The following is a 25,889-nucleotide window of genomic DNA, read 5'->3' as shown; positions in this document are numbered from 1 at the left end:
ACACTTTCTTGTTTGCCCAAGTTCTGTAAAACTAAGACACTTCACTTAAATGTAAGTTACGACCTTTTGTATTTTTTATAAATATTCAGTTCTTTGAAACCGAGGATTACATGGTTGAGTTAGTATCAACCCTAATAACAAATGTTTTTTTATACAGATTAACACGGGGCTTTGCATAGAGAAGAATCCTCTTGTGACCATCTTTAGGCGTGGGAATCAGTACAAGATTCGATAATACAAGTATATATAGTAAGAGAGATAAGTAAGCCATACGATCATGTAGCTTTCTAGTATGATATCTCGTTATCAATGTACCCTAGTTGTTCACAGAACGGATCAAGAAATATTGACATGAACTGAAGGAAGGATATTCGTGGGCCTAACCAGATCCGGTGTGCTTTTGTGCTGCCCTATAATTGTTCCATTTAAACTAGTTTTTTTCCCGTTAAGTACTACTTTTCCACTACATCCAACTAGGTTTCGTCATTCTTGGGGTGTTACCTCTTCAGGTACATTCAACAAATCCTACTCATGCCTAAGAGCACACCTTCGTGCATATTACATGACCAAATAGGCGAGCCAAGGTACTTCGAGGTATTCTCGGACGGTGTCTAGAATGTTTTAGTGCCTTTTAATACGATTTTCGGGTTACAAGACCAGATAATTCATTGTTACTAAATGCATAGTGTAACCTTCTTTAATTCTATACATGTAGCATGGAAGAACTGATTCACACATGAACATTAAAGTATGATAATGGTCTCATGAATGTATTGTGTCATAACTACCTCCTATCATACCAACATTGTGTTATTATCATAATGTGTTGGATGCTATTATTCCTTGTATATTATGATCATGCCATGTCATGTTATAATTGTGCATTAAGCTAACAAGTACACAAAAACAATGTATATACATGCGTGATACTCTAAAAATAGTAGATTTTTATTATGTATACCAAGTTTTCATGAACATTGATGCATTCTATTTAGACACCACCGTTTAAAACCATGTGTATGGCTCCTTGGTAACCAAAAAAAATGACGTGTTACAAACAAGGTGCATGCTAAAACACCTAAATATAGATAATCAACACTCGTAGCCATGACGGCTGTGACAACTGACATGTGACGGGTGTGTGCTACACCAATGAGACGTGTCTTTATCCTTGACGTATACGTTTTTTTTTCATTAAATATGTTTTTCCTATCTTTTAAGACTATTAGGACATGTTTACCAATCTTTAAAATGCCATGATATATATGTGTCGTTAAGTGCCGTTTAAGAAAAACTTTCGTCGGTTTAATATCTTCAGCGTTACCACTTTTATCTTAACATTTTACACCTTTGAGAATCCACGTCTTACTCGACCTTTCATTAATTTATAGAAACCAACTTATTAGCTAATATTAGTTAACACATTCACATCTCATTATCATATAGAATCCCCAAGTCCCCAATTGATGTTTTTGATTTTGAAAGAAAAAGATTTGCTATTTTTGTCTAGATAGTATATGCCGCCTTATTTAGAAAACTTGATTGTTGATGTCCAAATTAGACTAACTTTATTGGTAACTTGTGTGTTGTAGACATCTTGGCATTTAATAATATTTGAATATAAGTTACGAGCTATTTAATATAATTTTATGATGTTATAAATTTTTCAAAAGATATTTTCACTGAACTCCAACTCATAACACTTGATTGTTTCAATATAATACACAAGAAGTTTCTAACATAGTAATATTATACAAATATAAACTATCATACTTTCAAATTTAAGTAGTTTTTTTTATTGAAGTACAGATTCAAATAGAGATATGTAAGCCTGAAGCAAGTTACCTCACAACCCTTTTTTGAGTGGAAAACCAATCCTGCTGATATCAAATTATTGTTCTCCGGCATTGATAAGTTACCATAAACAACAGCTAAACTCTTTTCCGGTGCAGGGTAGCTCCAATGGCACAATGGACCCAAATATATCAAAAGGTAATTAAAACGTGTTGATTATCAGCATAGGCTTTTCATGCTCAACAATATTTCTTGATACTATCTTCAACACATATTGCCTAGCAACAAATTTGAGCTCAACAAAGGGGGACAATTATTTAACATCAACCTATGTGTCCCCCCCCCCCACCCCTCTTCCTTTCTCTCTCTCTCTCTCTCTCTCTCTATATATATATATATATATATATATATATTATCCAAACACAAGAACATCCAATAGTCTCTTAGTGTTTTTGTTTAAGCTTCGTCACTGTATGTCTGTATATAACTTGCAAGATTTAAACTCTCTAACTCTAAAACAAAAGGAAGACGCTTAACCACATCGTATTTGTTGAGGATAGAGGATAAGATTTTTTGAACAACTATTGATACATTATTTATGAAGTGTAACACTATCAAAATGATGTGGTACATCATATATGTCATCTTGCTTAAAGTAATAGAATTGGTCTCGTGACCCCACTTCATCACATTTTTGTGTGATTTCTTCGGCCTTATCCCGTTATCTCATAAAACTTAATTTTCAATTAAAACAAAAGTTCTTTTATAAAAAAAATCTACATAAAAACCTATAATTTCAAATTTATATAAAAAAGTATACAATCGATGATATAAAGTATAAACAACTGTTTTATGCATGTATAAAATAAAATAACTTTTACTTTCCATAAAAAATGTAAATAGACTTTACAGCTTTAATTTTTAATTATCTTTTTGTTAATCTTACTATTTGTTCGATATAGTACGATCTGCATGATTATTTACTCAAAGTTAGTTATCGGGCGTGTTCATTTTATTAAATCAAGCCTGTGCAATGAATGGAGTAACCGAACAACTACTTAAACATTTGTACATAGTGTATGAAAGAAGATGATAACAAAAGAAATGATTAAAAGACTGTTCTAAAAAATATAAATACTTATATGTTACTTATCATAGTTATTTTTGTTTTTAAATTGATTGCTTCTTAAGTATCCTACATATATATTAAGAAAATATATATATATATATGGATCACATCAAGTGACCTCGTGCAAAAAGCTCAGTTGTAGAAGACAATGTTGAGTCCACCTCTTATTAAAGTTATAGTGGACTGGTACAAGATGACTTGTACCTTGTTGCAATGAGTTGTACAATGGACCCATCTAATGTAATGACTAATTGAAGAGCGACTAAAAGCCGACTTGGCGTGAAATAACTTATTTTTTTGAACTACCAAATAAATTTCATTTCGTATAAAAAAATAACATACGTCACTCAACAACAAACAGCAAGATCGGGCCAAAGGTGAAACTAGTCACAGCCCGCTACCCCATCGTTAAATTCTTTGTGGCCTAAAAGAATTAGGCCATCCGTAATGCGGGAGGTTTAACCGGCGTTTTGGCCCAAAACGCCAAGTACACCGTCCTTTTCTAAGTCTTGGCAAGCATTTTGGGTGTCAAGGAAGATGCGGTGTGTGTGTGTGAGAGAGAGAGAGTAATGATTGCATGAGAGTTTTAAGTTTTTTTATTATCAATACATCACTTTTTACAAAACTTTCCAATGCTGAATAAACCGTCACGTGTCACAACATGTCCAATAGTGAAGAGTTTTAAATACGCATGGTGTAGTAGTTGTTTTTATTTGTAATTAACTAATTATCAAAGACATATTTTTTCAGGTTTTATATGAAACGATTTATTTACTTTTTATAATGTTTGATAAATACTACATATATCGCTTCAAATCACGTGTCTTCATTTCTGTATATATTTAAAGATCCTTAGCGAGACGCCCTTAGCGCTGCTCATGACACCATGCTTTAGCTGGGTTGGAGATGTTTTCTCTTAGGAGTGTCGCATTTGATATGTGGCTTGTCCTTTGAAAGGACTAGGTTGGAAATGTTCACTCTTAGGTTGGGCGGAGTGAGTGAAAGAAGAAGCGGGTGGTAGGCAAGGTGATGCTAGTTATGGGCGATGGTGGTGGTGCGTTGCGACGATGGTCATAGTAGGAAGGTAGTGGAGTTTATGTTGGGTGAAAAAGGGAATGTAATGGAAAAAACGAAAAGGTTAAATAGAATGAATTTGAAATGTTTTAAAGAGAATGAAATAGAGTCATTGAAAATATAATAGGTGATCTCTTATTTATGCATAATATTAAACATTGCCTTATTCTTTGCTCCGTCAATTTCAATATACTCTTAATAACTACGTCAGTTTTTACAAAAGTTCTCAGCTTATGTATCGAGCCATTGAGATTAATAACAGACCCTACACAAAGAATAATTCCTTTTAGCGTGATAAAAAAAGCATGCGTCATCAATTCGGTCAAACCGGCCTTCAACAAAATACAACTTTGACCAACCTATTCAAATCCAAACTATGTATAAAATATAATAACCACCATAAATAATATCAACAAAATAGAATATAATATTTGGCCATTACATGTACACGTACTAAATTACTAATCAAACAATATTTTGTATACATACCTTTTCCTTTGGAAAATCCCCTTCTTTCATACTTACAAATCATCATAACCAGAAAGGGTAATATGGTAATAACAACACCTTCAAATTCCTAACCTTTATTAAATTTTTTGTTAACATCTCTCTAAATACAAGACAAATCCCCTCTTTCTTCTTAACCCTATTTACATTAATACCCTCCATAATATTATATCTTCTTAAAGATAATAATAATAATAATATCCAAAATTCCGTGAAACAAACGCGCCCTAAGCCAGCGCAGGCACGCTGCTGCGACGGTTATCCCTATCGAGACAATTAAACCCTTCGATCCTCACCGACGGCTTGTTCCCATAACTCGCCCGTTTCAACGCCCCCGAGCTAGGGTTTGGAACAACCGATTCGTGGGTTTTAAACCGAGCGTCTTGGATTAACGGGTTGGATACTCGACTAGGAGGCGACCCGGAGAAAAAAGGCGTATATACTTGCTCTGGAGAGCCGTAACCGATGTGGTGTGACATGAGGTCCAGAAACTCGGGTTCGGGCTCGTTGATGGAGGTGTTGGGGAGGAGGCTGAGCCGCCGTGGCTTTGGGCAAGCCACGGGCACTCCGTTGCCAAAAGACGAAAAGTTGGTACCAGGTTTGTTGGATACTGCAGTGGTTCATTTTCGATCTTCTGTTTTCGGATTGAAACAACACCTGAGAATTTTACAAAAATTATCATTAGTTATTATAACAGATAAGGCAAAAGTTAGCGTACACATTAAACTAACGTGCTAACTATATAAATAAATTATCGTAGTTATATATAATAGTGTAATAATTATACTTGTATATGTCAAGGGTTTATTTGATATTAGTTTGTATCAAATACAAATTAAATTAACGTACTAACTATATAAATCAAATATCGTAGTTATATACAATATAGTGCAATTATAGTGTAGGTTAATAAAATTATATTTGTATATTACTATATACTTGTATATATATACAAGTATAATTATTACATATACTAGTATAATTATTAACCTACAATATAATTACACTATATTGTATATATAATTATAATACTTTTAATTTATATAGTTAGTATGTTAATTTAATTTGTATTTGATCCAAACTAATATCAAATAATACCCTAGATCTGAGTGAAAGAACAAGTTTGAATGAATTTGAACGAATTAAAATTATATTGTTTTTTGATGATATTATGAGATCTGAAATTGACAGGTTAGTTTGAAATCATGTGGTCAAACCGTCAAACTGATTAAATAATAATAATAATAATAATAATTAAATAGACGAAGATGCGTTGAATAATCAGAAATTTAAACAACAGATCTATCGAAACAGATCTATAGAAAATAAATTTAACAAAATTATTTACGATCTACAGCAGATTTAACGAAAATTTGACTTTGAATCTTTATTATTATTATTATTTTGAAAAAATCGAACACGAACGGATTGAATTAACGAGAAATGAACAACTTCTCCAAAATTATTATTTAATAAGATTTGCTAACGATTTACAGCAGATCATAAGACTAAATTTTATTATTATTATTATTAATGTAAAATTGAGAGAAAATTATAAATATTATTATTATTATTATTATTATTATTTAAGAAGCTGAACACAAACGGATTAAATTAACGCGAAATTAAACAAGAGATCTATCAAAAAACATATAAAAAAATCCATCGGTTTGCAGATCATAACAAAAAATTCAACTTTAAAACATCATAAAGCTGATTAAAACAGATCTACAGAGCCTTAGCTTAACAGATCATTTCAAAATTATTATTTTTAAACGTCATGAGGTTGATTAAAACGTATTTATAATAGGAAAAAATTAAGCATGAATATATGAAAATTGAAAGAAATGAATGAATAATAAGAATAATAATTGGTACCTGTAGAGCCAGAAATGGAGAATCTGAGCTCGAGCCTCCTCAAACTGGGGGAAATTAATATTATTATTAATAATATAAATATAGAAGGAGAAAATGAATATTAGGTCAAGAAAGAAATTAGGCGTGGACGAAGAAGAAGGGGAACCAAGTAACAAGGGTGCTTCATATATACAGGTGGAACACAAAGTATTAAAGAATAAACTATTAAAATTTAAGATTACTATTTTAATATATATCTTTTTAACCGATAACATTGGGATAACCCTCGTTTTTTATACGCGGAAAAAACATTTACCTAAAGCTAACGCTCGTGAACATTTGCTCAAAGTTATGTTTGTGTGGTGAGATAAAATTCAGTGTTTTAAAAACCTGTTCAAACCGGTCGGATGAACCGGATTTCGCACAGCAGGTCGGTATTTTGAGCCAGATATTTTGGCTGATTTGTTAGCAAGTCGTACCAGCGTTAATTTCTAAAATACCGGTTTTTACCGGCAAACTGGTTTTAAGTACGAGAAATTTTTTATATATTTTTCCAAAATTACTTTTAACCCGACAATTAATTATTAAACGTGTAAATTTTATGACTATGTTTATAAAAGTGATTAACTTTTGTATTATTTTTTTAATATTGATTAATTTTTGGGTTATTTTTTGTTATGAAATCATTTATTTTTGGGTTATTTTTGTATTGAAGTTGTATTTATAAGAAATTATAATGTAACTATTTAACTGGTTGAACTTCCTGGTATAAGACGGTTCAATCGTTTGTACCATTTTTTAACACAATTAAGGATAAGTAAAATATCAACTTTTAAAATATTGATAAAAGTCGTTTAATTCAATAATTTAAGTATTGACCGTCCCATAATGTCTCATAGTCATCGATTATCAACCTGGTGTGTGAAATAAAATTGTTAATTTAATTTTGATTAAATAATGACAAAAGGAAATATTATGTCGACAATAAAATATTGATAAATGAAACGAGTGAGGAAAAGCTGTCTGTGACTGTGAGAGAGAGAGAGAGACAAAGACGTTTCGTATATTATTATTTTATTATTGTTATTGTAATAATTAATTGTTTATTGTTGTTTTGTTATGAAAATATGGTGGTCACGTTGGCGGTACCTACGGCGAGAAATATCCTAGGTACTTACACCATCTTCCAACTAAATTACATGTTCATTAAATATAATAAGTTAGGTTTGAAAATCTTAAGACTATTTTTGGTTGGGTTTTGTTTGTCACGGATTTATCAACTGGTATTATGTCAAATCGTGTTTAATGAACGTTAACTAGGTTTAAGATAAAGTTTCCGCTCGCTCATTTGACCCTTTTGTGGATAAAGTCCTTTACTCACAAGTTTTAAATAATTAAACCTTCACATTTTCTCTCATCGCTGGCGCTAGTGGGCTCGTGCTGGAGGTGTTGTGGTGTTTGCAACTGATGTGTCCAAGCCACCTTCGCGCATGCCCTCACTCATGTACAAGCACTATCAAGATGCGTTGGCGATCTGTAAAGTTCATGGCATTCCTCAATACTTCATTACCTTCACATGTAATGTCAAGTGGCCAGAGATTGAAAGATATATGTCACAATTTCCATCACTAAAACCACAGGACCGCCCTGATGTTATTACCAGAGTATTTCAAATAAAAGTAAGGTCGTTAATCCGCTTTCTAAAAGAGAAGAAACCATTTGGAGAGGTCGCCGCAGGTAATTTATTTGTATGACCACAAACACATATTCATTTATGTAAACCATTATTACAACTTATGTTGACGTTGCTGCCATTATCATTCGATGTAGATTTATACACCATCGAGTTTCAAAAAAGAGGACTCCCTCATTGTCATTTGCTTTTATGGGTAACTCCTGCATGTAAGATAAGGGACGAAAGTGAGGTTGACAATTATATATCTGCGGAGATACCATACCCTAATGTTGATCCTCATCTACACAAGATCGTTACTGATCTCATGATGCACGGACCATGCGGTCTGTTGAGACCAACATCACCATGTATGTCATCTGGTAATTGTTCAAAGAACTTCCCAAAAGATTACCAAGAAGAGACGCATTTGATAGTAATGGGTATGTTCACTATAGGCGCCGGTCAAATGGCTTCACTGTCGTCAAGGACAACGTCACACTAGAAAATGGATATGTTGTTCCATACAACCGTGCTCTATGTCTACATTACATGGCTCATATCAACGTTGAGTACTGTGGTTGGAGCATGCTCATCAAGTACCTATTCAAGTACATATCCAAAGGTGCCGATCGTGTTCACTATACTATAACAAAGACCCCTGCCTCTACTGGCACAACCCATTATGAAGACGTATCACACCTCAATGAAATACAAAACTTCGTTGACGTCGATTCATATGTCCACATGAAGCATGTTGGAGGATTTTTAATTTCTTAATCCATGACAGAAATCCAGCTGTACAAGTCCTCGCGGTCCATTTAGAGAATATGCAGAACATAACTTTTAGGGATAATTATGACCTTGATAGTCTCGTCCACAACCCATTCAATAGACTTACCACGTTGACCGAGTGGTTACGTAACAATCAATTTGACAGCACTGGTCGTCACCTTCGATATATTAACTATGTTACAGAGTATAGGTGGGAATCAAAAAGTTGGATAAGAAGATTGTCTAGAAAGACACCACCAATAGCAAGGCTTATATACGTACATCCAAGTTGTGGTGAGGCCTTTTACCTACGCATGTTGTTAGGTTACCAAAAAGGTTGTCGTTTATACACTTGCATACGAAAGGTGAATGGTCAAATTTATCCGACATTTCGTTCTGCATGTGAGGCGTTAGGATTATTGGGTGATGATAGAGAATGGTCATCTACAATTGATGAGGCATCAAATTGGGCCTCCGCGTCAGAATTACGATCCCTGTTCAGCCATATGCTTTTGTATTGTGAGATATCAAACCCACTTGAACTATGGAAACAACATTGGCAAAAGATGGCAGACGATGGGCAACAAACATATGGCATTGCAAATGAAGATGACCTAAGGCAGTATGTCTTATTCGGGCTAGAATTATTACTACGATTAAGTCCTTCTGGAAAAACATTAAAAGATTACGGTTTGCCAATGCCAAATGCCAACATGCTACAACGCCTACAAAATAGGCTCTTGATGGACGAAAAAAACTACGATAGGCAGTTGTTAGCATTAGAACATGCATTGTCTCTAACACGTCTCAACCCACAACAAAGGTTGATATATGACCATGTCACATCAGCCATTTCGTCAAGTCAACGAATATTAGCCTTCGTATATGGTCATGGTGGAACAGGAAAGACATTTTTATGGACAACAATAATTGCTTCATTACGTTCCACTGGTAAAATTGTATTGGCTGTTGTTGCCTTCGGGATTGCATCATTGTTAATGCCATCAAGAAGAACCGCCCACTCACGATTTAAAATCCCACTTGATTTGACGGACAACTCAACTTGCCAAATAAAGAAGAACACTCAACTGTCTCAGTTACTAGATGAAACGTATCTTATCATATGGGATGAGGCTCCAATGAATGACAGAAAGTGTCTCGAAACATTAGACAGATCGTTAAAAGACTAATTTAACAACCCTGATCGGCTGTTTGGTGGCAAGTGTGTATTACTTGGTGGCGACTTTAGACAAACTCTTCCTATAGTACGGGGGCTTCCAACGCGACAATCATTTCATCTACCTTACCAAGATCTTATCTTTGGAGGCATTTCAAAGTGTACAAACTAACAGAAAACATGCGTCTACACAGACCAAATCTAACATTAGAAGAACAACATTCAATATCTTCATTCTCGTCATGGTTGGTCGCTATAGGCGATGGTGATATAGGCACGACTGACATTAACGAACCACAAACCACAAAAAAAAAATAATAATACCACCACAATACTTGATTCCCTTTAAAGAAAATTCATTGATAGACCTAATTAACTTCATATATGATAAAGAAACTTTGGCCAACCCATCTGCTACAACACTATCAACCAAGGCTATTGTTTGTCCTAAAAATGACACGGTAAATGAACTAACAATACTAAACATAACACCAGGAACAATAAAAAAGTACATTAGTATCGACTCCATAGTTGCCCAACCAGGTGACAACAATGCCAATGCGTCTTTATACCCGGTAGAGTACCTTAATCTAATGAACTTTAACAGTCTCCCGCCACACATCCTTGAGCTGAAAGTTAACGCACCAATAGTACTCCTTAGAAATCTAAATCCACTTGACGGCCTTTGCAATGGCACACGATTAATTATCACACAACTGTTACCAACAATAGTTGAGGCACATATAATGACCGGAAAATTTGTAGGCCGTCGTGTGTACATACCAAAAATAACCCTAACTCATAAAGACAAGCAACTACCTTTTGAAATGAAAAGAACACAATTCCCGATAAGACTTATTATGCAATGACAATAAACAAGAGTCAAGGGCAATCACTAGATAAAATAGGCGTTTACCTTCCAAAACCTGTTTTTTCACATGGACAACTTTATGTCTTATCAAGAGCAACCACTCCTGAATCCTTAAAGATACTGATAGTACCGGAAAATAATGAAGACTATAATGTTACAAAAAAATAGTATACTCTGACTTTTTGAAGGAAATAAACCATTCATGTTCCTAATACTTTATCATATCAATTCTTTCTTACATATAAATACTTACCATTGACACACAACACACAATAGCATCATCAATAATTTTACAATCATTTTTTTTTCATTTACCCCTAATGTATATACAATTTTTACACTATCCTATGTAAATGACACAGGACAAAAAAATGACATACATACGTCTCTCCGAGATCAAACCACGTCAGAAACCAAAGGTTATTACAATACGTATCTTGAAGCGTTGGGTCTCAAAAGGAAAAAAAACCAGAATTGTGCTACCTATTTGTTGATCAACATGTAAGTACCTTCAATTTACTATGCATATTATATTATTATATAAAGTACGCGTATATGTGACACTTGATTAAACTTATAAAACATGAATTTTTATAATTTCCCTAAAACTATTGACATTTTCTAATTGCTACAGGCACACGCAATTGAATGCTCAGCTGGCATAATAGACGAGTCATACTTTGAAGACATCATCAAAATTCAATCATGCTACAATGTCAGCAACTACATATCAAGTGTACCCCGAAGATCCATGGCAATATGCCCTCATAAAGCATCAATCATAATTGGCAAGAAGACACAGTTTGTCCCTGTTACTAATGACAACATACCAAATTGCTACTATCACTTCGCATGTTATGAGCAACTTCAAGAACACATTGAATCTTGGGATCTACTTACAGGTAACATTCATCATCATAAATTAAATGTAACTATAATCTAACCTAATTCTAACACAACATTCAACATTCGCAGATTACATTGGACGTGTAGTGAGCAACCGAACTACAGAAACCAAAAACAACTTAACATTAAGAAAGATATACATCAGAGATTTCAGGTGAAAACATAATTGATGTGCCCTTCACACAACTCATGTTGATTTAAGCTTCCATTTTTCGTAATTAATCTTCTATAATATTTTCATAAACATGCTACTAATTCTTATCTTTTCAAACAGTGACAAACAAGTGCTCGTCACCTTATGGCCTGGTCTGATTGACTTTATCGACGACAGAACAACAGCTGGAGATACAATTTCCATCACATCAGTCAGAGTAACACAATTTGGCGGTATCTACTATAACTCAACAATTCATTTCACAATATTATGCACATTACCCATTCGTCATATATAATGAAAAACAACACCTTAATCTCTTCCTTCATAGGTTTAAAACAGCTCGAGTTAACCTTTCTAACAACAATCACAGTGAATCCAACAGGCCCACATACCCAGACATACATAGACAGGTATTAAATCGCATAATTAAAATGCCGACATAAAAACTTACATTTATCTTATTTTAGTGGCCATTTGATTTGAAAAGTCCGTTATTGTTTCAAAAACACTAATAATAGCATAAATGCGTTTTGATTACAATTTGAAAGGAAGAAGAGAAAATCTTTTTTTAAGAAATAAGTTATTGAGTTTTACTATTCATTACCAATGTTTTATGATATAAACTACTTTTCATTGTTATTAACTCACAAAAAAATATATCTATTTACATAACAGATTCTTCGTTTCACTTTGCTATCATAGTTCAACACTTAAATGTATAATGTGTGTTTGTTCCAACTACTTCACAAAAACAGGTTGATAGAACTACCGGTGACAACCGAACCACCACAACAGGCAATCCCAATAAAAGTTAGCGACATCATTAACAACATACCACATCAAAACAACGTAAGAACTAATTTACTATAACATTTCATAACAATAACCAAAAAAGAATAAAACCATTAATAACTATATGTGCAGACTGAAGGCAAAACCTACACATGCATAGCCAGAATAAACGAAGTGGCAACCAACTGAAACTGGTACTTTGCACAGTGCTCCAGGTGCCCAAGGACTTTGTACCCAGAAGAAGAAGACGATGAAGATGGTTGCAAAACATCATTCGCTTGTCGAGACCATGAAGATATCACACCAAAATTCCAGTAAGATAATGCTTCTCATATTCCAAAATATCTATTAGACTGCATATATGATGACATATTAATCTTTTAATTATAATTTTTATATACAGTTATAAAATTCCGCATGCATATGTGTGGTTCAATGTTTGTACTCCTATTTTTCACGATTACGGTCGTCAGTGGACAAAGTTATTAGTTCTGTATGTTATGTTTCGCTTTAATTTTTTCGTCTTTCAAATTTATTTTTTACACAACTTCATTAATTCTCTTTATTTTGTTTGTAGACTTTTGATTAATTAAGAAGAATCTTAACAACCGCCAAAGTAATTTTGTTTTTAACCGTATGACATACAATAGGTGCATATCATACACATAATACATCTCATAAGACTATTGAATGATACCTAAATTCATATATGACAGGTACTGTTTGAATGCCTCGATAACTGACGACACAAACACAACAAATGTCGTGATCTATGATGAAACAATGACTGATGCACTAAGAAGAGAATGCCGTGTGATGGTTTTAGACAAAGGAAACATTGACCAGAAAGTATTGCCACCAGAGATCTCTGCAATGATTGGTGTTCCAAAGTTATTTGAACTAACTAAAAGGGCTGACAACTCAATATCCGTCAACAGAATAAGCGACACACCAGACACTAATGTTCTTCAGCTCAAATCGGCATCCACATCAACAAGCCTCACACCACAAACACCATATCCAAAGAGAAAGAGGCCAATGCAAGATGTTCCAGGTATACACATCCTTCAATAACCATTAAATATTGTTATGACCAACGACAATATGTTGTTTATTGAACTAAAGCTTCAACTATCATTCTGACAAATTCAGGTGAAAAGAGACAGAAGATGTAAAGGGGACTCCAACAATGCATGCTTTTTGTTAACACCTACTATAACTAGGTAAGAAACATTTAAATAATATAGCCTAAACACCAGCGATCTTAACACATAAAAAATTGAATTGAAACAGGTTTCACATGTCGAAAATTACGGGAAACTTATTTTGGCGGAACTAACGCACATCTCAAAGACATGGCTGTAAAATTATGCAAATATGTAATTACTAAAAGGCCCTACTATGTAAAAATGCCTAACTAGATGTTATGTTAAACATAAACAAGTAGGTACATGACCACCAGCGCTACGCGCCACTTTTTGTAACTCTATGGCTGTTGTACCACTTTACTTCCTTTAGGTTGTTTAATGCTTAATATTATGTAAATTAAGTGTGGAGTATTCTACAGGAGCTTTTTTGATACTACGTTACATTTTCATAACAATAGATACGAATCAACAGAAATTGCATTACACTTTAATATTCATCAAACAACACCTCAAACCCGCCGCAACGCGCCGGTCAACTTTCTAGTTATGACTAGTGGTATTCACATTATGATTGCAAATTAGACGTGTGAAGCTCGAATAATTTAGCATAGAATCTACACTTCGAGTTCGTCCTATCCCTAATTCGCTTTCGTAACATCATAAATACTTGTCTCGCTAAATGTATCTATGCTTCTAAGAGATCCATGTTTTTATCATATACTAAAAGAATCACTTAATCTCAAATAGAGCCTTTTTTTATTCTTGGAGGAATCTCTAAATTTATCATGCATCAAATATCATCCACGTAATTTATGCCAACCTTTTTACACACCCAACTAGTAGCCTGAAAGAACTGGCTTCTCGTCATTCCTAAATGTTAAACAAGACATGTGGTGCTTAGGATTTGGTTCATTTCAGAAGTGTTCTTATAGTGAGAAGTGTGAGAAGAGATTTTAACCAATCAAAAGTTTTCTATTTAATTTTGAATTATTTAATTCTAGAAGTATATTAATAAATGGTTTAGGAGTTTCTTTTTGTAATTAATACTAATTAATGTTAAGTTATAAATGACTATAATTTAATCTTTATTTTTTAATTTGATTTAATCTTCAAAAATACATAAAACAAAACCACCATACTCATACTACAAAAAAAATTAAATTAACCATCATAAAAACAAATACTTACACAAATCATAACATTAACCTACACATAAAAAAACTAGTTCATATTATCACTTACACAGATCACAATATTAATATACATGCACATAACTAGTTCATGGTACCCTACACAAATCACAATATTACCTATATATATAAATTTACTTCATGTTTTAGCCTACCCATTTGTATTTACCTACGCTGATCAAAAAATTAACCTACACAAACAAAAATTATTCATGATATCACATACAATTAATATTGTTAACCTAAAGTTGTAAAATATTCGCAATGTTGGAATACATCTTTTTTTTATCTCTTTTATGTGTAGGCAATACGAGTTATGTGTAGGTGAATATTATTTATATCTAGGTGAAAATATAATGAACTAGCAATCTTATGTGTAGGTGAATATTAGTTATGTGTTGGTGAAAACAAAAGAAACAAAATTTGTGTAGGTGAACATAAATTGTGTTTGTAATACGAGTTACATTTTGATAAAAATAAAAATAACTAACAATTTGTATAATTAAACATAAGTTATATGTAGATTATTGTGTTACTTGAGTACGTGATCAATTAATTACAATTCACCTACATATACATTTATTTTCATATGTAGGTACGTAAAAGAAAATTCAAATAAATCTTATGAAACCATGAATGTAAATAATTTTCTCTCAATTATATTTCATTAAAATTATTCTAGATGATATTTTATGTAAAAGTCAATTTATATTTTCTAAGATTTGTAACTTTCTACAATATTTAATATGGAGAATTATTGAGGAGTAATTAGTGGAATTAATGTTTTGAACAACTAGAAGATAATCAATGGTTGAGATCGACTTCTCGCACTTCTCGCTATAATATCACTTCTCGCATGATCCATCCCCGTGGTGCTTATATATCATTTGATTGTACACATATTCTTATGTGATATTCTCGTATTATTTAGGTAAATACGTCGTTCTTATTCTTTAATTTTGTTGTTATTCACTTTTGAGGTTTGGTTATGGCTGATGGAGATAAAGTTATAAAGATTCGATAAGGTTAAAAACACGTCCTTATGGATAAATTGTGCAACATCGAGTCATGAATTAAATATCTGTGATGATCGTGTAACAAATCATAATAGCATAATTCTATCTATATTGAAAATTAGGTTTAACCTGATGCCTTTTAATATTATTTTCACTCTACTAAAGTAACAATCGCAAGACTATACAGGTCTTTAATGGGGTTTCAACGCCATTCGTATATAGCAATTTAGTTTTATTTATATTATGTGCCTCTATTTAGGGTCTATGTGGTTTGCAATTTTAAAAATTGAAATAAAAAAACCTATTAATAAATCAAGGCATGAGGTTTATATTTTGTAACAATTTTGGTTGTCGATCATAACCCGGTTACATTTTTCAATTGTATACGGTCACATGTGTCCTTCCTAATAGTGGCACTTAATTTCTCCCTCTTTCTTGTGTGTTTTTTTCTAGCAATTAATTCACTGTATGCATTTTATTATATAAAAAAGATAATATATTTATGTAAAATACTAGTGATGTGGGCCCAAGTGTATAAGATCATGCCATGATATTTATGGAGAGTCAGATCGCGCTTCCAGGGTGCTACATGAAAACGAGCATAACTTGAGCTACGTGCCTCCGTTTCAAACGTGTTACTAGTCAAAACGCCCGCGCTTCTAGGGGTGTTGCATGAAAATGGGCATAACTTGGGCTACGTGCCTCCGTTTCAAGCGTGCTACTAGTCAAAACGCCCGCTGGAACGTGGGCCACGTCGTGGTATCCGACGTAGGCATTTTATCCCGTTTATTTTTTTGAAATAAGCCTTTTAGATAGACTTTTGGGCCACATTTATGTTTTTGTCAAGTTTTTTAGGTTTTCTTTTGGACTGTTGTTTGGCATGTGGTTATATTTGTGGGCCCAAACACATTTTGGATGCTTTATTAATATGTTAAGTTACTTGTGACTGATTATTGATTAAAATTAATTAAAAAAGGACTTGATTTTTCAAATTCCAGCCTTTTGGGTCGAATTTGGAGGTTTGGGAATAATCATCACGGGTATTCACAGAATTAATGTGATTAGCCTTCATTCACTATTAGTACGCTGCATCAATTAATAATGTCTATTTTTTTGAAATATTAACGCCATATACAATCAATACACTAGGCTTATAAGATATAAATTTCGATTTTGGTTTTCAGTCTTAACCGAGTTACATTTTTCAATTGTATACGGTCATATGTGTCATTCCCAAGAGTGACACACACTCCCCCCCCCCCCCCTTATCTATCAATCAGACATAAGTTTATTCATTATCTCGTAATAATCCATTTCATTCAGATAATATTAATTCATATCAAATACCGTCTAAAAAAACTACACTAAATTACACGGCATACAAATGCTTGACTTGAATGGATGTACGGGTATTTTTGTCTTAGAAGTTGGAAACAAACTCATAAGAATTTAGGCATAATGCAAGTTTTACTTAAAAAAAAGCTTCATTGTTATGAGAAAATCATATTAAATAATAATAATAACATTTTATCAGCGAAATTTAATCTGTAACGCAATCTTTAAATGCACTTTGTCACCCAACCTTTTTCCAATATCCACACATGCTTATATTGATATCTAGAGACCCAAAAGTTGTATGAGAAGGTCACTTATCTAACATCATAAAACGATCATAAACGCAATCTTGACTTATGTGAAAATAAAAATACCACGTGCTATAGAAAAATAAAGACCTAGCTTAACTATATATTAAAGAAACGTTTTTGAACCTACTAATTAACTTTACTAAACCAAACCTTAGTTCCCTCGGCAAAATCAACTTTGCAGTTTGAGTATAGTGAACAAGACAAATGAAAACCAAAGAATAAAGAGGTAATCGATAAGGGAATGAAATTGATAATTATCATTCATTTGTCTAGTTTGATTAACCTATTGGAATAGAATAAATCATTATTTTATATTACTTTATGTAGTTACCAAAATAAAGATGGAAATGGTGGCAGTTGTAGTGGTGTTGGCGGCGATGGTGATGGTGGTGGTGGCGACGAAGATCGTGGTGCCGGTGGCTACGGTGGTGGTAGTTAGGAAGCAGTGGTGGTGACGACGATTGTGGTGTGGGGGGGGGGGGGGAGTGACGGTGGTGGTGGTAGCGAGACAACAGTGGTGGTTGTCAGGTGATGTTGTTGAGAAAGTAGAGTGAAAGTAGAATGAAATTATAAAAAATGTACGAAAAAATGGTTTTGATGAAATGAAACTTCTTGTGTAATCAATGATAACACGATTATAAAGAAAAGCACAATTCCAAACACAAATTTTAGTAAAAAGTTAAATAAAATAAATTGTTGCATTGTTAACATAAAATATACTGAAAACTATACAAAAAAATAAAAAATAAAAAACTTCATATCTTAAATATTTTAATTAGTAAGTTTTATAAATGTTAATAGTACACAAAAACTAAGGTTTGAATCAAATATAAATGATTTTTATCGTGACAAGTGCACATATAATTAGAGTAATTATATTCAAACTGTAATTACTCTAATTATTTTTATATTTAGTATGTTAATTTTATTTATACCGAATCACCCCTCAAAAACTATATAGGTTCTAACTTTACATACATCCTCCTAAATTAAGAACTAATATGTACTCAAGCAACATTTTCTATTATAATTTCCATGGTTACCACTTACTATTCTTAGCTATCACTATCAACTTGTAACACAAATTTTGATTTGCAGCACATTAATATTTTTTGATTTTATCAAGATACGTAAGTAACCTAAAACGAGTTGTACTTGATATCAGCTTTATCATCCCTCTTATTCTCCTAATTTTCATCACATCATATGCGACATGTCAACGTTATTATCTTTAAATACATACATAAATAAAGAAGGATTTGCAAGACATACAACTTATTGATAACGATGTTTACTTGATTTTCACTTCATCGTTTCTCTCATTTGCCATCCCATGTAATGCGACACGTATCGTCATAGTTATTGTTTGTTTGCGAACCGAAACAAATTAGTTATTATCATCCAAATAAATACAAATAAGTTTAGGTACATCAACATTGCAAAAGAACCTATGTAGCATATGGTACCTAAGAGTAACATGATTGTGTTTGCCAATTTTCTTGAAATAGAGCTTGGAGATTGCAACTAAACACATTTGTAGAAAGGAAACAAAAGATTGTAACCTACCCATCAACAATCACATCTAATCCCATGTGTGTGTACCTAAAAACATAACTTTTATAGAATTGGTAACACTTGTGGTGCATATAACCTAAAGATAATCAAAATCTTTCTTACAACTATAATTTTATACGTACACACATCATTAATGCGTTACGGACAACTTTGTATTATAAGGTATGGGGTCCACACACCTCATTTTGGAAAACATACTAGAGAGCATAATATACATTTTCCTAGTGTGAGAAATTATTTCGTTTTTTTAACCAGCCCACCATCAATTCCTGGGAAAACTCATCGTCCAATAGTTTAAAGTGGTAAAATCCTATCTCATGCATGACGTTTTGTCACTAACGAGACTCGAACCCACGATCTTTTATAAGAAAAGCCATGAGACTACCGTTTCCATTGGCCATTGGCGTGTATTCATTCATAACAGCCGTAAGAGTTTTCTTATACTAAATATATAGTTTTTTTTTCCTTTTTTTTCTTACCTTTTTTGTATATAATATCAATGTAATCCACATGGTGTAAGAAAGTCAATTTTGACATATTATTCAACCTGTTTACCAAGCCATATTATACTAAGTAATTTTGCCCGGTAACCAACTAATGAATGCCTTTTTATAGGATTTTTATTGCATGTATCATAACATGATCAATACATGATAAACAGTATTTATTAAACCAAAAGTTCTGAATATAAATGTTAATTTAACAATCCTTAATCTGTTTTGCTAGACTGAAAAAAAGTGTCATCATCAACTTGATGGTTACGGTAGTAATTTTGTGACAAAAATTTCATTACCAACTTGATGGTTAAAAAATATTTACACAAGTTGAAAAGACAAAAAAATTAGTTACCAAAGCTAATGGGCCAAAAGGTGAAAATGTAAAACTAAAGTTAGGTTGCCAAAAAATTATATATGTGACACTTTTATGTCAAAACTCTAATAAATCAAAGTTTGTAAATTGTTACATATTGATGCATTGTGATTAAAACGATGTACGTCTAACCCAATTACCAAAAAGTGTCTTAACATTACTGCTATTTTTTAATATCGCACGAAATAACAATTGTATTCTGTTTTTGCATAAGAAGCTGTAAACCACAAAAGACCTCTCGAATTACTAGATCTACAACCAACGAACACCGATCGGAGGAGGAGGTGTAAAGGGACGGACGCAAACTGTAGCTACATGGACGCAACAAGAATGCGATAAAAGGGTATAATAGTCATTTCAGTTTTCTGTTGGATGTACATAATGACAGAGGGGCGCATATCGACGAACCAGGAAACTACAGGGACTCATTGGTGTCCTTTGGTCTGGCCCGTAACCATAGGGCTACATACGGATTTTATCTCTAAACAAAACTATTTTAGCCAATCAGACCATTTATGGTTTTTTAAAAATAGTACACTGCATGTTGTAATAAATTGAACAGAAAGTTTGGTGTGGAAAATGAAGCTTTAAAAATTATTATACGGACTTCTCCACATGATTTCCTATTGTTCAAAACTCAAAATATTTATTTGAAAACAAACTAAAACTAAAATAATATTTGAAATTAAACAAAATTTAAGAGAAGGATTTAACATAACAAAAAAAAAAGTTCTTGTAGTTTGAGTGATGAAAAAATGACGCTAGGAGATACTTGCAGCCGAGCTCTTGTCCTACTTCCGCTGCCTTGTGATCAATGTTGTAAAAATCGTTAGTCAGGCGGTGGGGTAGGGACTGACGATTAATCGGGATTAATCAGATCGGATGTTAATGTATGATTTTCAGTTTTATACACACACACATTTTATATGTATTTTTCAGTTTTTAAATATACACACATGTACATTTTGGCCGGAAATTGGCCCGAATATTGTCTGAAACCATCAATTTTGGCCGGAACCTCGCCAGAAAACGCTGAGTAAGCCGATTAATCACGATTTTGGCCGGATTTGATCATTGACTGATTAATTGGCCTACTAGCCGAAAATTAATTACTGAGTTGGGGACTAGCTAATTAATCGGGGATTAATCGACGCCTAGTCGGGATTATTGCAACACTGCTTGTGATAGAATGACTATGCGAAGGCTTTATTTCTCAAAAACTATATATATATATATATATATATATATATATATATATATATATATATATATATATATATATATATTAAAGGTGCTATTTCTTAAACGCTCCACAATTAGAATGGGATTGATCCCCACAATTAACTTTACTAACCTAAAATGCTCACAAAGTGTATAAATCGATGTTACGACTTAAGCTGATGATGTTATATTTAATAGCATGAAAGAGATTATTATATATTTTAAGAGTAATAGAATTGTTAAGAGGATTTATGAAGTAGAAAAACATACAAGAGTTGTTTTTTTTAAAAGAATTGCATACAAGATGTTACACGAATTACCATAAAATATAAAAAATAAGATTAATCTTTTTAATATTACATTAGTTGATTAATGAGTTTTAACTCAACTGGCATCAGAGTCGAAGTGAAAGTTTAGACTGAAAACCACATGATCTCAAGTAAAGATGGGCAAATAAACCGGTTAATCGAACGGACTCGAAAACTGAACCAAAACCCGAACCGAAACTGATCATAAACTGTTTTGACTTTTATTGACCAAATTGAACCGGTTTTGAGTTTAAACCGATTTGTGCACCTCTAATCTCAAGTTCAAATCCGATTCCAACGGGGCTTTACTGCAATGGGCTTTCGAGCGACGTTTTTTTCCCCCAGAACAGGAGATTGTGGGCTTGGGATACTTAGTGCTACCTGCGATCACGGGCGTATGAGGTTGTCTTTTACCATTAGGTTACCACGATTAGCAGGACCTTATTCGTTGATCGTTAAAAAAAATTCTACCCACACAAGATTGGTCATTAGAAAGTAAAAGGAATTTATCTAAGATTCTATCTTGCTTTCTTGATGCAAGTGGCCTAAAAGATCGACTTCTTACAATGTAAAATTTTCGACATTGAAGAAACTACTTTGGAGGTCAATAACTTTGCATCTATTCTTGGTTGCCAACCATCCCAATTTGCCACTTTGGATTTTGGTCCCTATTTAGCAAGAACACGCATATACGTTTTTGTTTTCGTTTTGTTTCTGTTTTAAATAACTAACAAAAAAATTATTAAAAATAAGACACCAAGCGCTAGCAAGAGAAGCTAGTCACAGCAATACAACTACCAAAAACAACAAACATAAAACACCAACAAACGACCAAACAAATAAACAACTTACAAACTAACACCCGTCCAATCCTCCGCCTTCAAAAAAACCCAATTTACCCCATTCTTAACCCACTAAAAGCCAAGTGCAATAATCCATCCCCCCCCCCCCCCCCCCTCCCAAGTTAAATAAGTTTACCGTTTGCCATTAAAGTCCATATCATTCCTTGTTTCCACAAATAAAGTAAGGAGATGTGCCTAATAGCATGGAACGCTTTAGCTTTTTCTTCTCAAATATGGAGTACTTGTGCAAAAACATGTCCATAATCCTAAACTAAAAGCAAACACGAAGATAGCTTACACCATTGAGTAATTTTATACTAAATTGCTTGGGCAAGGCTACACAAACCAAAAAGATGATCTGAAGTCTCCACCATATCACTGCAAAAAGGATACATGACCGAGCCAACCCCAACTCCTCTTTTTAATAATGCTACCAAGGTAGGCAAACTTTCTAAATCAGCCATTGAAACTACAATTTAGCCTATTTGGCATCCAGTTATACTCGGGTGTTTCGTAAGTACATGGGAGAAGTTTGTTTTCAACACTTTTTTACAGAAACCTTCCCAAAATCATTTAACAACCATTCTAGTTGATCCTCACCTTAACCCAAGGACACTGGCTGACATAACAACAACAATTGCCTTAACTCGATCAGTTCGGGCTAGAAGACGGAAGTTCAACTCTTTTAAGGTAATCAAGGTAATGCTTTTTCTTTTAACAATAAACTTTAGATTTTCTAGGATACCTGAATTCTATATGATTTGAACCTTAACCGTGGTACACACCTTGATCATTATGATACCCCCTTGAGGACAAGGTAATTTTATATACATATTTTTTCAATGATAAGTAACAAAGGTAAGTAGGTAGCCTAACTTCTAAACATAAGGAGGGTATCCGTTAAACATAAAATTTTTCATTCTCCACTGCTCGTCATCTCAGAGCCTTCTCAACAACTTCTCCTTTATTAACCCCCACCACTGAACCAATGTTATACTCACCAATTTTAAATATAATTTTAATACTAAAGAATAAAAAAGCTTAAAACAATGGAAAACTTTTGTCTAGATGATGGAAGTGAACGCTGAAAATGGTTGAGACCATTCTCACCTGCATAGAATGGAGGGGCGGGCGTGGTGTTCCATTCCACCACCATTCTCTCAATTGACATGCTATACATGACCATTAGTTCCTGTCATTTCAGTATATTGTATAGTCTGGTAAGGAAATAAAAGTTAAAATCAAAGAGTCTTTGATATGATGGTATTAAGTTGTTAAATAACGCTTTACTATTTCAAATAATGAAAAAAAAAAGTAAGCGGTTAACAAAAGGTAAAGAATACTAAAATGGGACAACAAAAAAAACAAAATACAAGAAGCCACCAATCACACATACCAGGAATCTTTAGATCAACACCTTAAAGAATCTACCATCGGCCACCACACTAAGCTTGGGAATAAAGAATCATCCTTAGACCAATCAACTCCATCCTAAGAGCATATATTTTAAAAGCCAAAGCTACAAGCCGAATATATATTGAATATATATTGTCACTCAGAGAAGATATTTTGGTATATTATAAATTCAATTTCTTAAATATATTATAAAAAAACAATTAGATGTAATACTAACATATTTTTTCAAGTGTTAGTTTTCATTGAATATACTAGGTTATATCGGTCATTAAGGTTAGTTATCATTAGGGTTATGTTATTAGCTTAACTCATTTGGATAAGTGTTTCCTATTTTGTCTAATTATACTATACTTGTATGTTATAATTGGTTAGCAATCTTATTAAGTTATCTCTGTTGCCTTCACATAGTATTCGAGTCAAATTCTTCCTAAACCAGAGTAGCTACTAAACCGTAGACGTAGTCTGCATTGTTCTAGCTTAGTTGTATCTCACTCTTTATCAAATAGATGTTAAGAATATTTTACTTCATAGTTTGCTAAACGAGACAATTTGTACGCAATAGCCTCGAGGGTTTGTAGTCTCGTCACCCAAATTATATATGTCTCATTCAGAAGTTTACCCATGTTATCATCTCGTTGGTGCGAGAGTTAATTAATGGGTTTGCAAACATTTCTTCTTGTGTTTTGGTATGGTAGACAATTCATCAATACCGTAACAAGTAAAAAGATCAAAGGTGACGAAATTGCTTTAAGGATTAAAATCTGTCATCTTGAAATAACAAGTAGAAGAATAGACACATCTAAATTTTAAACAACTTATCAAACAAAGTACATGACTAAGAATCCACCTTGATGGATCATTTCCCACTTTAGAGCATCTATTTGAAAACCACAAATATGGAATTTTTTTATGTCCATTTGCGTGAAACATATTTTATAACTTTAATTAGCATAAAAGTGCTTTACAAGTAAAAATATTTTAAAATTCTTATTGACTAGAACGTATAAAACATGTTATATAATATAAATTTGTGTAATGGCGTGTCAACAATATCTTATATAAATTCACACACTTTTAATATCCTTAGTTCACTTGTGACACGACATCATTGTGTAGGATATAATCAAATCAACTTGGTATTATTAAAATGTGTTTCCTTTTTCTTAAATCATTTGAATCCAAACATTTGATATTTTTATATTGGAATAACAAAAAATAAAGAAGTTGCATACATTCTATAAACAATAGGGCTGTTCACGAACCGACTCGAACCGAACACAGACTTATTTATACTTGGTTTGGTTTGAAAGCGAGCCGAATCGAGCGGATTGAATTTTAAGAAACGAACGATGTTTTTATGCATGAACTTGGTTTTGTTTGAAACCGAGCGGCTTGGTTTAGCTTGGTTTCTTACAAAGTTTTTAATTTTAAATATCTGAAAGTAAAAAATATCATAAATTCAAGACTTTCAACTCTAAAATGTCTAGACTTTCAACCCTAAATTGTCTAAGACTCAAAGGTAACAAGAAATCATATATAAAATGAGCAGCTAGAGTTTAAAATTGAATTATAAAGTCAACAAAAACGAGGAAAATTTCAAAAACTTTAAAAAATACTTTATTTATATATATATATACATAATATATATATATAATAAATAAAAATTAATTCAAGAAAAAACTAACCGACCCGAACCGAGCAAGGCTTTGCTCGTTGTTGGTTTGTTTTCAAACTGGACAGAGCCAAACGTCTCATCTCCAAACCGAGCCGAAATCGAACGAGTATTTTTCGAACGAGCGGCGAGAAATTTAGACAACCCGAATAAGTAGTCTATCCAAATATTAGACACCGATGTTATTTTTAGGAAAAAAACATAACCTTATTAATGTATGTCTTATAATTAGTCTTATAATTAAACTGAATACCAAAATATTCTTAACACATTTG

At 32.9% G+C, this 25,889-nt stretch overlaps 1 protein-coding gene and 1 long non-coding RNA gene across 3 annotated transcripts; both read left to right on the top strand.

The window, feature by feature from the left end:
• The first annotated feature begins 8,863 nt into the window (after nucleotides 1–8,863).
• On the top strand, nucleotides 8,864–9,997 carry LOC143599750 (uncharacterized). The gene has a single exon (XM_077077631.1). It carries the CDS (start codon nucleotides 8,864–8,866, stop codon nucleotides 9,995–9,997), a length of 1,134 nt encoding a protein of 377 aa, XP_076933746.1.
• A 2,270-nt stretch (nucleotides 9,998–12,267) lies between these two features.
• LOC143599747 (uncharacterized) lies at nucleotides 12,268–13,119 on the top strand. 2 transcript variants are annotated; one of them, XR_013147347.1, is made up of 3 exons: nucleotides 12,268–12,328; nucleotides 12,674–12,767; nucleotides 12,843–13,119. It is a non-coding gene; the product is annotated as an uncharacterized LOC143599747 (long non-coding RNA). The 2 variants fall into 2 exon arrangements; XR_013147346.1 differs by lacking the exon at nucleotides 12,843–13,119 and having other exon boundaries at nucleotides 12,674–12,801.
• Nucleotides 13,120–25,889: the final 12,770 nt, after the last annotated feature.

The sequence above is a fragment of the Bidens hawaiensis genome, unplaced genomic scaffold, assembly GCF_021521415.1.
Source record: "Bidens hawaiensis isolate Kalapana, Puna unplaced genomic scaffold, B.hawaiensis_p1.1 tig00052611_1, whole genome shotgun sequence".
Taxonomy (NCBI): Eukaryota; Viridiplantae; Streptophyta; class Magnoliopsida; order Asterales; family Asteraceae; genus Bidens; species Bidens hawaiensis.
This window is presented reverse-complemented; position numbering and strand designations above follow the sequence as displayed.